This window comes from Callorhinchus milii, unplaced genomic scaffold, assembly GCF_018977255.1.
Source record: "Callorhinchus milii isolate IMCB2004 unplaced genomic scaffold, IMCB_Cmil_1.0 Scaffold2, whole genome shotgun sequence".
In the NCBI taxonomy this organism is placed as follows: domain Eukaryota; kingdom Metazoa; phylum Chordata; class Chondrichthyes; order Chimaeriformes; family Callorhinchidae; genus Callorhinchus; species Callorhinchus milii.
This window is the reverse complement of record NW_024704743.1, coordinates 62,762,035-62,776,426: the sequence shown is the minus strand read 5'-3', so window position 1 is coordinate 62,776,426 and position 14,392 is coordinate 62,762,035. Positions and strand designations below refer to the sequence as shown.

General features: G+C 40.5%; 1 protein-coding gene across 1 annotated transcript in view; it reads left to right on the top strand.

Moving 5' to 3' along the window:
- invs (inversin) overlaps positions 1-14,392 on the top strand; it is a 143,953-nt gene that overhangs the window by 19,326 nt on the left and 110,235 nt on the right. Inside the window, exon 2 of the mRNA XM_042332359.1 lies at positions 12,278-12,413. Within this exon, the coding sequence (XP_042188293.1) occupies positions 12,308-12,413 (106 nt within the window). The 5' untranslated portion in view covers positions 12,278-12,307. The remainder of the gene's footprint in view (positions 1-12,277; positions 12,414-14,392) is intronic.

Below are 14,392 nucleotides of genomic sequence, written 5' to 3'. Positions count from 1 at the left end.
GTAATGTGGAAGTTGACCCCATGTCTGCGGATGATGTCACCAAGAGGGAGCATATAGATGTTGAAGAGGAGGGGACCACGGACAGAGCCCTGAGGAACGCCGCACGAGACGGTGTGGGGGCTAGAGGAGAAGCCGTTTGTGGAGATGAAGTGGAGGAGGTGTGAGAGGTACAATCTGAACCAGTCAAGGACAGAGCCGTGAAGATTGAGGTGAGAGGAGAGGCGATGGATGAGGATAGAGTGGTCGACGGTGTCGAAGGCAGCAGAGAGGTCAAGGAGGACGAGGAGGCAGAGGGACGCAGATGGACAGAATGTCATTTGTCACTTTGACCAGGGCTGTTTCTGTGCTGTGGGCGGCACTGGAACCAGATTGGAGGGGTTCGTGAAGGGAGTGGCGGGAGAGGAAGGAGCGAAGCTGAGAAGCAACAACTCATTCCAGATCCTTGAAGAGGAAAGGGAGGTTGGAGATGGGGCGGTAGTTTGGGAATAGAGATGGGTCCAGGGAGGGTTTTTTAAGGATAGGAGTGATGACAGTGATTTTTAATGGAGTGGGAACAGTACCAGAGGACAGGGAGAGATTTATGATGTCACTGAGTAGAGGGGCAGGAGTTGGAGCTGGGAGGTAAGGAGAGGGGTAGGGATGGGGTCGAGGGAGCAGGTGTTCGGTTTCATGAGGGTTATAGTGGTGATGAGAGAGGAGGAGGAGATGGGTTCGAAGGTGTGGAGGGAGAGATGGGTGGAGGCCGGGATGGGGAGGGGTTAGCAGTTGCAGAGGCAGCTGGGTGGATTCCCTCGACTTTGGATTCAAGGAAGTCCAGCATCGCCTCGCAGTTGGCATTTAAGGTGAGGATGGGCGAGGTGTGAGAGGGTGGGCGGAGGAGCCGGTTCATGATGTAGAAGAGGAGCCTGGGGTTGTCCTTAGCCTCCAAGATTGTCATGGCAATTTAACAGAAACGAGGGCGGAGCGGTAGGATTTGATAAGATACAGCTACATCTGCCAATGCACCGTTAAGTTTGATTTAAGCCAGGTGCGCTCAGCGGCTCGCACCTGTGCTTTAAGGGAGCGGAGGTGGCTGGTGTATCATGGTGACTTACGTGAATAGGAGATGGTTCGGGAAGAGAGGGGAGTAAGGGAATTGAGAGTGGAGGAGAGAGAGCTGCGGAGAAGAGTGACTGAGGAAGATAGGTCATTGTGGGAGGAAGCCCAGAGGGGAAGGCTTTCAGATGACTCTCAAGGCAGCCGAGAGGAAGTGAGGGAGAGGTTTTTTTCCAGGCCAGACTCATGAGGCAGACCAAAAATTGCTTGTGAATTTATAGTTTCCCACTTGTGCATTGCCACTTCTGCTTCATGCCAAGTCACTGAGACTTTTATTTTGAATTTTGTTTTCCTGAAAGTGAGACGTTTTTGTAAAAAAAAGTTATTTTCTCCTTTACTTTTTCACTTATGGCCTTGACTAATGTGAATCTAGCTTCTAGGAGGGCACAAGAACAGCTTTGCAACTTTTCTATTTTTCCTTCTCTCTATTTTTTCTTCAACCTCCTCCGCCCCAGCATGCTGTGTAATACACTATTTTGGGGGAAAAAAGCTTCCTTTGGAGTATGAAATATTCCTGTCATCATTCCAAAAAGGCCACAAGGAATGCCTGCAGCAAAGGTTCACACAACGCTTGAGCAGTTTATTTCATGTTATCCAGCTCAAGCTCCCATTCAGTTATGTGAAGAGCTTTGAGGACATCTTTCTTGCCAATATTGCTAGAACTTGTATTGCCCGTTGGAAGATGGAAACAGAAATTTTCAGCACAGAAGGAGGCCATTCAGCTCATTGCTCATATGCCACTATTACTGTTTTTAAGTCACTTTTTTAATTCTTAATTTCTATTCCTTTCTCCAAGTCTATTTACGCTCACTGTAATCGTCAGGAAACTTTCATCTTTGTTGAGTTGCCTCCTGCTGCCACTTACAAGGGGATAGATACAATCTTGGTGTTGGTTGAGTATTGTATTACCTTTTTCCTGAGCTGTTATATAGCCAAACTGATGCTAGTATGGCTGAATCTGAATTTTCTTGAATATTTCAAACACATTTCTGGGATAACAACACATGGCATAGTAATTTAGCCAGTTTTCTTATCAGTAAACTGAATAGTGCTTTCTTCTAGGAAGTATATACTTGATGAAGTTAAGTATGTTCATACTGATTGCTCGATAGACTTATCACAAAATGATTTTGTGGCATTGTCCTTTAGCCTTTCTGGGTGTTGTACTGATTTCTTGGAGTGAATTTGATGCTTGTTACAGTGAAGAATATTGAAGTTTGCAGATGGAATATTCCTCCACTCACTTTCAACATTAAGTGTCTCTCCCTCCCCATGCCCCGCTCAATGGTCAGGTAGCATGCAAAGTAAATATCCTTCTCCGCTGACGTGACGGATGCTATGTAAATGCAAGTTGTTGTTGTAAATAACAATATAAAGCCCAACTAAAGGGTAATTTTGAGTATTTGTGGGCAAAAAGCATTCCAATATCTATTTAAATGATTTTAAAAATATATTTTATATATATATATTGTTTAAATGCTGTAGCTTATTGGGGAAGAAGTGACGTGGTCTTATTCAGCCTAACTGAACTAACGTGGGAGAACTGAATTAACAAATACATTGGAAATGGCCTGATTGCTGAAGAACCCTGGGTTAGTGATTAATCTCTACAGATGTTACAACAACAATAATTTGCTTTTAATCAGCACCTTTCATGAAGAGTAACATCTTGGAATACTTTAGGTTAGAGTGACCATATTTTGTAAACCAAATCCGGTAACACATATAAAAACCATGAGCTCATCATAATTGCTGGCAATACTGGAGAAGCTTGTTGGATTAAGGGCTGTGTTTCTGAGTGTTATGGTTTCAGAATTTTATTGTTATTGCTTAGTTTGCACAGCACCTTGGGATGTCCTCCTGACTTGAAAGGCGCTACACAAATATATGTTGTTGTTGCTGAACTCAATGCAGAGCAAATTTGGCCAGGGACATAATACGATAAAACTCACAAAAATCATATCAGTTGGGACCTTAACATTTAATGACTTGCACAAAATCTGAGTTACAGGCAAATTCTATAAGTTACATAAAATCCAATTTAATCAACAGTCTACACTGCACACCCATAATTCAATGCAGAAGCTAAGTGCGCATCCATTGGTTCCTCACTGCAGCCAGTAAAGGCAAATGCATTTATGGGTCAAAACTAAGTTTCCTGCGGTTCAATGCCACTTGACCCATCAGCGCATGAGCACTTGACTCCAAGCCCTGGAATCGTATTGAATCGCTGAAAATTAAGTTCTTCTGCGTATGCGTCGACAGATGAAGACTACATTTTCCACGATTCATTGCAGCCGGCCGGTAGGAGTGTGTGTGTGGACGGGTCAGGACGTCATTTCCTGCGATTCAATGCAGCCGGTAAGTGCGGGAGCAATGAAGGATTGGGGAGTGGCATTACGAGTTCAGAGGCGATTAATGAGTAGTGCAAAGAAATCTAAGTGGTTTTGTTAGGAAACTGAATGGAACTCTGGTGAATGCACAACTTGGCGATTATATGATTTATAAAAATAAGACTTGTGCGAGTTTTACTGCACCTCATCCAGGGACTGACCTCGGAAATTGGGGCCATATGGTCACTATACTTTACAGACATTCAGCAGGGTGTGTGTGGGGAGGAGGTAGGAGACTGTAGGCATGGCTTCATAGTTTTTGAAGATGGGTGGGAAGTGAGTGAGATGGAGGAGTTTGGAGGGAGTTCCGGAGCATAGGAGCATATTGGCTTAAGGCTCAGTGGCCAATCGTGGGTCAGAGAGGGTGGGGGACATGCAGCGGGCCCAAGTTTGCCAAGAGAAAGGCATCTCATCAATACCTGTGGAGTCCTGGAGCTCAGTGGTTAGAGCACTTGCTATACAAGTGAGAGACCTGGGTTCAAATCCCGTAGAGTGAAACCTTGGGCAAGTTTCCTGACTCCACACGCCTGATAATAATCCCTCAAGAAAAAAAACCACAATAATAAATTGGTCACTTCAATCCACGACTGTTTGTGGGACACTGCTGTGTGCAATTGGCTGCCGCATTTTGCCCACAAATATACAGTCAATTCACTTTACAGTCTATTCTGTGAAGCGCTTTGAGATGTCTAGAAGACGTGAAAAGCGCTACATCAAATGAAAGGATTATTATTACCTTTTAAAACCTAAACAATGAAGAGATTAGGATTATTTTAAATAGAGAGAAAAGGGAAGAAACTCTAGGAATGAGTTACCTAGGAGAAGCCTGAGCCTGGAGAGGTAGAGCACTCGCCTCACAAGCAAGAGACTTGGGTTTGATTCCTGGCAGGGCAAAACGTTGGGAACGTTTCCTTTCTCCACACACCTTTATTTACCTAAGCAGTAAGTAGGAACCCAGTAGTTAGTCAATTGGCGGATCGCTTTTCCGGGGGTTATAAATTTCTTTAAAACAAAACTGGTCACTGAATCCACAACTGTAGGTGAGACACTGCTGTGCGCAATTGGCTGCTGCGTGTCGCCCACAAAATATACAGTCATTTCACTTTACAGTATATTCTGTGAAGAGCTTTTAGGCGTCTCAAAGACGTGATAAGGTGCTATATCAAATGCAAGGATTATTTTCACAGAGGTAGAGAGTGTGAGCACATGAAGTTTATAAATTGGTTCCTACAATTTAGTAGCTCTAATTGATTTAAAGGAAAACATAAGTTATCTTCTCATGCCACTCAATTTTTTAAAATCTCAATACAGTTATCTTGAAAAACTTGTCTGAGTGAAATTGATACAGTTGAGGGATCTCCTCAGGAAAATCCCTTCATTCAGAGGAAACTATTTTTTATTTAAAAACAAAGTCTGTGGGTTCCATATTTATGTTATGGATGCGTGTGTTCTTCACTGTTTCTATGCACAAATAAAGCACGAACGGGAGGAGGATCCCATAAAATGGGATTATTTTTAAAGTTTCAGAAGAACTGAAATGGAGTCCTGTAGTGTATTGGTTAGCGTACTCGCCTCACAAGCGAGAGGACCCAGGTTCGATTCCCAGGCAGGGCGAAACCTAAGGCAAGTTTCTTTTCTCCACACACCTCTGTTTACCTAGCAGTGAGTAGGAACCTGATTGTTAGTTGATTGGTGGGTCACTTTCCAGAGGCAATAATCCCTTTTTTTAAAAAAAATTATAATTTGGTCACCCAATCCATAATTCTTTGTGGAACACTGCTGTACGCAATTGGCTACCTACAAAATACATAGTCAATTCACTTTATAGTAGATTCTGTGAAGCACTTTAAGACGCCTCAACCATGTGATGAGGCGCTATATCAAATGCAAGGATTATTATTAAATGTATTGACCAAAATGGGAGTATCCACTGTACATTCATTACTAGAGTTTCTTCCTTTTTTTTCTCTATTTAAATTTAATCCTAATATTCTTTATTGTTTAGGTTTTAAAAGGTATTGATGGGACTATTTGTTCATTAAGTTTATGATTACTAGATTTCCCAGAGTGAGTATGCTTGGGGTCTGTGTGGGTTATTTGAGAGAGAGGTCAGCATGGTCCCGTTGGTAGCACTGAGGTAGAAGGTTGTGGGTTCAAGCTCCACATGTGGACTTGGAGCTCCTGTTGTCTTAAGATGACCTTCCAGTGCAGTGCTGGCAGTGTGCTGCATTGTCAGAGGTGCCGTCCCGATAAACCGAGGTCCTGTTTGCTTCTTGAGTTGGATGTTAAAGTTTCCTTGGGACTACTTGAAAAGAGAAGGGAGTTATATCTGGTGTCATGGCCAACAATCGCCCAAATAAAATTGGTCATTCATTTCATTTAAATTTTCTGTTTGGTAACCTTATTTGTGAAACCTTGCTGTGTGCAAATTGGCTGCCACATTCGCCCACAAAGTCAACACACTCAGACAGTCATGACACTTTAAGGTCATCCTGTGAAGCGCTTTGAGACTTCCTCCCTTTGAGATGGGAAAGACACTACACTAAATGTAAGTATTGTTAAGGTCTCATACTCCACTTACTGAGCAATCCAGGGCTTACAATAATTTTCCTTTATGTAAATGGCGTATGACAGTGTGCAAAGAATGGGAAAAAAGAATGTTATGCATCTGTTGTAAATCAAAGTCAAAGCAAGCTTCTGATTTGGACAGTAAATTTAGATCAATTTAATTTTGGGCCATTGTTTATGTTATAAAACCTTAGTTTTCAAATTCCAACTTAGTTAACTTATTTTCAAGTTAAATATGGGAAATTGCTGGTGTTTTATAACACCCTTTTAACCAAAGTAATGGAATACTCTTGATTAATAACGGGAAAACAGAAAGGATTACGTCTTAAATATTGTAAATTGATAATAGTGTTTCTTATACTTTATCTAAAGAATTTTTAAAAAAAATTGTTGACAACGAATAAGTTAGTGTCTCATCCAAAGGATAGCACATATGGCAATGCAGTGTGCCCCCTACAATGCACTGGACAGTCATCTTATAATAGTAAATAATACTCCTTGCATTTGATATAGCACTTTTCACGTCTTATCGACATCTCAAAGCGCTTCACAGAATATGCTTTAAAGTGAATTGACTGTATATTTGTGGGCGAAACGTGGCAGCCATTTTATGCACAGCAGTGTCCCACAAACAATAGTGGGTTGAGTGACCAAATTATTATTGTGTGTGTTTTTTTTTTTGGAAGGACTATTATCCCCGTAAAAATGATCCACTAATCAACTAACAACCAGGTTCCTACTTACTGCTAGGTAAACGGAGACTGTGGAGTAAGAAAACTTTCCCAACATTTCGCCCTGCTGGGAATCGAACCCAGGTCTCTCGTTTGCGAGATGAGTGCTCTAAACACTGAGTTACAGGACTCCACCAAAGAATGGTGGCCAAAGAAAGGAAAAATACCAGAGATAACTCAGCCCAAGCTGTTACACATTTCCAAGCAGCTGGTAAGAGAGCATGGAGATAACTTCTTCTAGGTATCCTCCAGTGCTGCTCTAACCAGTGGGGTTGAGGATAGATAGACCTACTGAAAGCTGAAGCAAGTCTCCTCCCATCCAGCGGGGATGAGGGTCCACAGAGACAGAAATAATATTCCCAATTTGTTTTTTGTCCCAAATGGAAAAATTGCCAGGAACTTTGCCTTGAAGTGCATTGGACTTCAAATCCGAGTACATTCAGAAACAGATTGTAGTTCCTGCAGCGTAAATGTAGAGTGAACACGTGGGAGACGGATTTCCACATTGTTGTAGCACTAAACCATGAGAAGTATCTTATCAATGAAATGCAAGTGGAAGGTTCATCAGTGGATGAGAGATTTTGTGGTTTTCACAATGTGAGAATTTGACATTTCACCTTCCTTTTACGTACAGTTGAAGCCGCTTTAACTGGATGCCGGTTAACCTTGGACGTCGGGTAAATTGGACAAAGCGCCTGGTCTCGATTCATTTGTATTCTTACCTGTTTTAAAAATTTGGTTAATTCATAATACAATCCGGTTAATGCGGACAAAATGCCGCGCTAGTCACTGCTGAGTGTACTCACTCGCGGACTCTGTGTCTTGAGCGACTCCATTCAGCCGAGTGGCTCCAGGATGGAGATGGGAGGAGTCAAATTGCGATTGATTGACAGCGGACGCCAGCCGCTGGAGTTGGGATGTCAATCAATGAGTGGGTGAAGGAATGGGGAACAACAAGAGAGGGGATGGGAGGAATAAAATTGTGTTTGATTGACAGCCTGCAGCTACTTGTGAATGTTTGGGCTCCACCCATTCACGCACAGCTCAGCTGTCAATCACCTTGGAGCTGCCGCTATTTGGTCACTTTTCCGTCCATTGGGAGGGAGGAGGCTCTGCTGGCAGGAAGAGGTAATGGTATTTCGGTTAACCTTGAATGCCGCTTAATACGCACATAACAGCCAGCCCTGATGTATCCGGCTTACACTGTATATTGAAAACTGTTTGTGAGGAGAGTAGCAGAAAGGTGTCAAATCCTTGTGCATCCACTGTTTCTTTAAACGTTTTGAGTAGAGAAAAGGTTGGTTGTCCTGACATTCCTGTTTGTCATAAACATTTGGCCTTCAAGATGAAGTGCAAGGTTACCTGTGAAATGTTTGTTCTGACACTCTAAACTATCGTTAGTTGGTCAAGACTGAGCGTAAGTGATTCTAATATTATACTTGGTTCAGTTGGGCTCAAGGCTTCTGTAGATGGGGATCTCTTAACCTGCTTTGAGTAGATTTGATTGTTGTCTGAGAATAACTGCTGGGTTTGAAATAAAGCTCACAATTGAAAGAAAATTTGTAGAGTATTTTATACCCAACAACATGACAATTCTGCTGTACAGTTGTAGAAATCGCTGTTTACCTTTAAAACTTTTTTTTGGCACAGATGTGTCTCAACCGTTTCTTGTGGAGTCTTGCTGCATTCCAGAGCATTTGTTAAGGTTCAAGGCAGTGGGAGGAAGGCTGAGTAATTGAGGAGCTGCTGTCACGCAATTGTGCTGAAATGTGAATGCTCTGGTAATGATGTGGTAGAGCTATGACGTTGGTTGGGGTAGTTCAGTGCCATATCAGAAATGACGAAAGTTCACAAAATACCAAAAGTATGTGGACTCCCTACTAGGTTTTTCATATATTCCATTGCATTAATAAGAAAAACATCTAATAATTGCACAGAAATTAAATTGCAATTACAGGAGCAGAAAATAGGCATGGAAAAAGAATTTAGGAAATCCCAGATTTTTTTTAGCACTTGTTACTGTTTTTATGAGATTCATTCAAACTGAATAGTAATGTTAATGCAGATAATAAATGGGTTAGAGAGCATGTCTCCACAGATATTCTTTGGGCCAGGGAATTTTTTTTTAATTGTTTATTGGCTTGGTTATGTTGGGTTTAATTGTTCTGGTTATAAAGTTACCTCAGACTGTGGGCAAATTAGGGGTCAAGAGCAAAACTTGTACAGGAACTTTGATATTTTGTTTAAACTCATTTTTGCCTACAAATACAGTCACTCCACTTTACGGTAAATTCTGTGAAACACTTTGAAGCATTTCAATGATGTGATAAAGTGCTATATCAAATGTAAGCATTTTTAGGAAGACCTATATAAAACTGGTTGAAAATGATCAACTTTGGTATATTTATGTTCTTAGAAAATGAGCTAATAAAATTAAAAGGTCAGCTTTGCTCTCAAAGATCTCAAGATACTAAATTCTCTTAAGAGGTACAGTGCAACAACCGTGGCGACCATTCTTTATCCATCTTACTGTGTCAACTTCACTTTTTACTTATTTTATTTCTTTTTTTTTACTTTATTTCTGTTTCCTACTCTTTTTGTCCCCCAATTTCTCAACACCTTGTACCTGTTTAAACTGACAGGTAGGTCAGAGATTTGCTTCCCAGCTTCTGCCAGTGATGCTATACAACTGCTCTTGCATTATTGATCTATCCGTGTTTGACTTATGCTCTTCCCTCCTCCCCCTGCCACTGTACTCTTCGCACATTAATTTTATAATAAATATCTTTGCATTTGACAAAACACCTCTCAGTTCATGTGATGTCTCAAAGCGCTTCACAGGATTTACTGTGAAGTGTAAATTGTATTTTGTAGGTGAATGTGGTAGCCAATTTGAACACAGCAATGTCCCACAAAATGCTCTGAAGTGAATGATCAGTTTTATCTCGGGAATTGTTTCCCAGGACACCAGCAGAATCTGCCTTCTCTTTTTGAATACATACAGGAGTACCATGGGATCTTTAATGTTCATCTGAATAGCCAAGTGAGACCTCTGTTTAATGTCTCATTCAAAGCACAACACCCCCCAGTAATGCAACATCTCTCCAGTACTTCATTAGAGAGTTAGCCTGAACTTAACTCGAAGTCCCAAGGTTCTGACTTAGAGGTGAGGGTTCTACTAACTGAGCCAGGTTGACATACTTGCAACAGAGCTACAGGTTGTGAAGGGAACCAAGGTTTAGTAACGTGTGTGTCATGTTTTAGCACCTAGCTATGGAAATGGATGCAGCATTCATTTTAATAGAAAGCAATCATAATCTATTATTTTTAATTAAACATTTTTAAAACAAACTTTTTTTCAGTTGCATCTTTATTGCTGCTGTTCTCATTTTCTCTTTATTCTAATTGTGTTCCACTTCTCGTTTGTCTTCCACTATTCTCTCAATGCACAATGCTCCGTCTACTCTACAGTATCCGGGAATCCTGCTGAGCCTTACCATCTGGGAAAATTTGCAAAACTTCAATCACAGCCTGTCAGTAACTAGAATGGATGTGCTAGGTCCTAGTGCTGATTTCCTTCTCTAGGCTTACAGCGCTCAGCTATTTAAAAAAAAATGAAAAGTTGAGAAATTCTCAGGATGAGTCTAACAAAGCTCCAGCAGAAATTCTCAAGCAGTCTACCAGATAAGAATAATAAATAATAATAATAATCCTTGCATTTGAAGCGCTTTACACGTCTTCTAGACGTCTCAAAGCCCTTCACACAATATACTGTAAAGTGAATTGACTGCATATTTGTGGGCAAAATGTGGCAGCCAATTGCACACAGCAGTGTCCCACAAACAGTCGTGGATTGAAGTGACCAATTTATTATTGTGTTTTTTGCCCAAGGTTTTGCCTGCCGTTAATTGAACCTAGGTCTCTTGCTTTCCAGACGAGTGCTCTAACCACTGAGCTACAGGATGTTTTGAACAGATTGCCTGTCTACTTTCTCAATTCCACATTAAAATATCCCACATTCTTGGGATAAAAGAAGGGTAATTCACCAATGCATTTTAAATTATAGTTTTCTAAATAGTCCTTCAGTCATTGTATTTGGGTAAATGGAAAGCTTACCCCATAAATGGTTTACAACCTCTTCTCAGTGTTTGACTGGAGTGCTCAATTATGTGTTGTAAGAATCTTTGCACAATATTATTTATATTATAAATCTTGGCAGAGATGGAAAGTTGAACCAAATTTTCTCACAATGCTCACTGGTAGTCAGTCAATCCGGTAGGCCTGCTTACTCTTTGGTTCCTGTAGAGTTTAAAATGCTCCTGAGAATTGCAGCACAACTTTTGTGACCAGGGTTGTGATTGTACCAGATCAGGGTAGTGGATATGATATACACTTCTTTTATCCCAACCAGTTGTAATGTGGAATTGAGAAAATAGACAGGCAATCTGTTCAAAACATCCTGTAGCTAAGGAATCCTGTAGCTCAGTGGTTAGAGCACTCATCTGGAAAGCGAGAGAACTAGGTTTGATTAACGGTAGGACGAAACCTTGGGTATAGTGTAATCATAATGATTACACACATAACATTTTAAAATCAATTTCACACATAATCACAGATGCGATTCAGTCTTTATGTCACTCATGCATTTTGATTTAAAAATCTATCTGCTTTGATGTATGTCACCCTGGAAAAACTAAGTGCTTCAGATTGTAGCGCACATAAGGAACTGGATTTCAGAGGGGGTATCCAAGGTCAAAAGATGTTGCCAATTCTGACGCACTTCACTTTGGAGCCAGGCTTGCTTTGAAGCTATGTTTTTCTCATAATGTACTGTTCTGTATGAGTTGTCTTCAGTCTGGATAACCCAATACAAACTGACTGAACACTTTTGTTTACGAACACCAACATGAGCATGCTGGATCCAACATTATGGTATTTTCCTTTCCCCAACTGTTTCCTTTCATATGAACCACTATAATTGTACTTATGAATACTGTTATTACAGAGGATCAACTCAATTCCAATATTGTTGCAAAGCATGTAACATTGGAACCAGCCCAGCCTTGAGAAGACCTGTTCTCTTATCAATTCATGTTTTTGGCTTCTGTCACTCTTGCAATCAGGTTTCCCTGTACATGGTCCCATCATTTTCAGTTTCAGTGGTTCTTAACTGGAACCGATACTCACCTTAAAAAGGTCCATATCTTTAGCTGTATAGCACCATCTTCCTGAAATATTCTCTTAATGCCCCAGACTACTTTTCATTATTTCTGTGTTCCAAGAAATAACAGTAGAATAGCTCCAATAAATTGTCATGACTATACAAAGTTCCCAGTGGTTCCAATTTTGTCCTTTTTTTGAAAAAAATCCTAATCCTAGACCAATCTTTAGGGATTTTGGAGTTTAAATTTAGGAACTTTACTTTAAAAGTGCATGCTGTTTCTGTGATTACAATATTAATTGATTGAAGTTTCATTGGTATTTACCTAGGCTGGAATCCTGACTCGATCTGACAGAAGTATGAATAGCACAGAGAACTGGCTGCCTAATGGGTCAACTCTAGCATCCCAGATCCATGCTGCAGCGGTCAATGGAGATAAAGCTGCATTGCAGAAGCTAATAGTGGGTAAGTTGGCTATTGGGCTGATGTACGAAATAGATTGGAACTCATTAAAATCAAGTTTGGTGATAGCATGATTGGGTCATGGATCCCAACACTTACTTACCAGAAAATCTAAGATATGTGCAGAAAGTTTGACATTTCATTTCAAAATGCCAGCCATCTTCTTGCGTGCAAAACTTCAGCCAACTTCCATGATGCCAGTGATCGAACTTACTGCTCAAGCGATGACAGTAACCTGATGAGTCAGAAGTTGGTTATTTTTTAGGAAGTTAGCTGCACATGGGATTTTGTGCCCACATGCACAGTGAATCAGGATGCACTGACCAGAAATTATACACCGTTATAACCCTGGATGGGATCACAATTGCCATATTATGATGTTGCTGTATTGTATTGATGCAAAATGAATGAGCCAATTTTGATGAAAACAATTGATTTGCAAGGTGACACCAACTACAGTGAGACATTAACAACATGAGAACTATCACAAATCTCTTTTCTCTTCCTCAACAAATTAAACTAAAGAAAAGACAAAGTAAGGCAGATGCTGGAAATCTAGTATAAACACAAAAGTCGCTGGAAACACAAATATTGTGTTATTTGTCTTTGTTTCAGAATTAGGGAAGAGATAACTCTGCCAGGGTTTATGGCCGTTGGAGTAAGGTATTTGAAAGTTGCAAGCACTTGTGGAACCATAGTTCTAGAGAGAGGACAAAATGAACAAAAACAAATTTTCTCCAGAACTTGACTGTAATAGCCATGTAAGGTTTACTAACATCTTATCAATATTTTTTTCTTAACTCAGTAAATGTTTGAGCTAAATTGTGCTTGCCTGTCAACATTTGCATCGCAAAATGTATGCCTGTTGTCTCAAACTCTTTTCTGCTTTCTCTTGATAGTGTATTCTCATGCTGGGGTGAGGTTCCACAGATACAGGCCGTCCAGTGCCAAGCCCAAGTGGCCTTTCTTAATCTGTAAGACTAAATTGGATGTCAGCGAACTAATCAACCATGAGGGAACTTTGCAGCCGACCCTAATTTGTCATGACCAAGAGGGTAAAGCTCAGTCCTTAAGAGTTGAGAGATATTTGTCTCTGAAAAATCACGCAAGACTACACAAGCCAAATGTATCTAATAATTTAAACCATGTAAGGATTACTTATTCAAACATTACAGTACTCAAGTGGACAAGAGAAGCCTAAGTATGACCTTCTTTCAAGTTCGGTCTCCCTCAATGTAGGAAAAGGCTGCATCTCAATATCACCCCAAGGCAGCACAGCTGAGATTAGGGATGCTTGTGTATGGCGCCTCAGCATTATAATGGTTTATTGATAATTTGCAAGTAGCCCTGTGTTGTATTTCAATTTTGTGCAAGTATCTGTGGTCCACTTTCATATCCCATTTGAGAACCTTGTTCAGATGTAATGAATCTAGTTATTATACTCTTCAGAAGAATGAATTTGGAGTTTATTTGAGTAAACTAAAAATTCTGTTTGGTGTAAAAAGCAAAATTGCAATGTTTGTTTATCTTTTAAGTAATTTTATGAAGAGTGATTGCGTTGTCACAAAGAGGGGGTGGTGTTTGTCAAAGCTGTTTAAGTATCTGTTTTTTTGGAGAAATTAGTTCCATACTTCCTTTTCTAGTGACGCAAATGCATAAATAACAGCAGCCCAGGGATCACAGAGCATTATTTCCACCATACTTCACAGCAGCTGGCTTGGTCTTGGTTTGAAAAAGTCTGTGTATGTGTCTGAGCAAGCCTCTGTGCGCTTGTGTGTGTATGTGTGTATTTGCAAATGTTGTTAGAAGGGAACAGAGCCACCTTCAGGATTTTGTTGCATAACCTAGATGTGGCCCTTATTTATTTAGACATTTTCAAAGAAACTGCCCTAAAGCGTTTAATTAAGTTTTGCTTCCCATGATGTGGATTAACTTCTGACTCATTCCATTCAAAGAGTAAATTTAGTGTATGATTAGTGTGC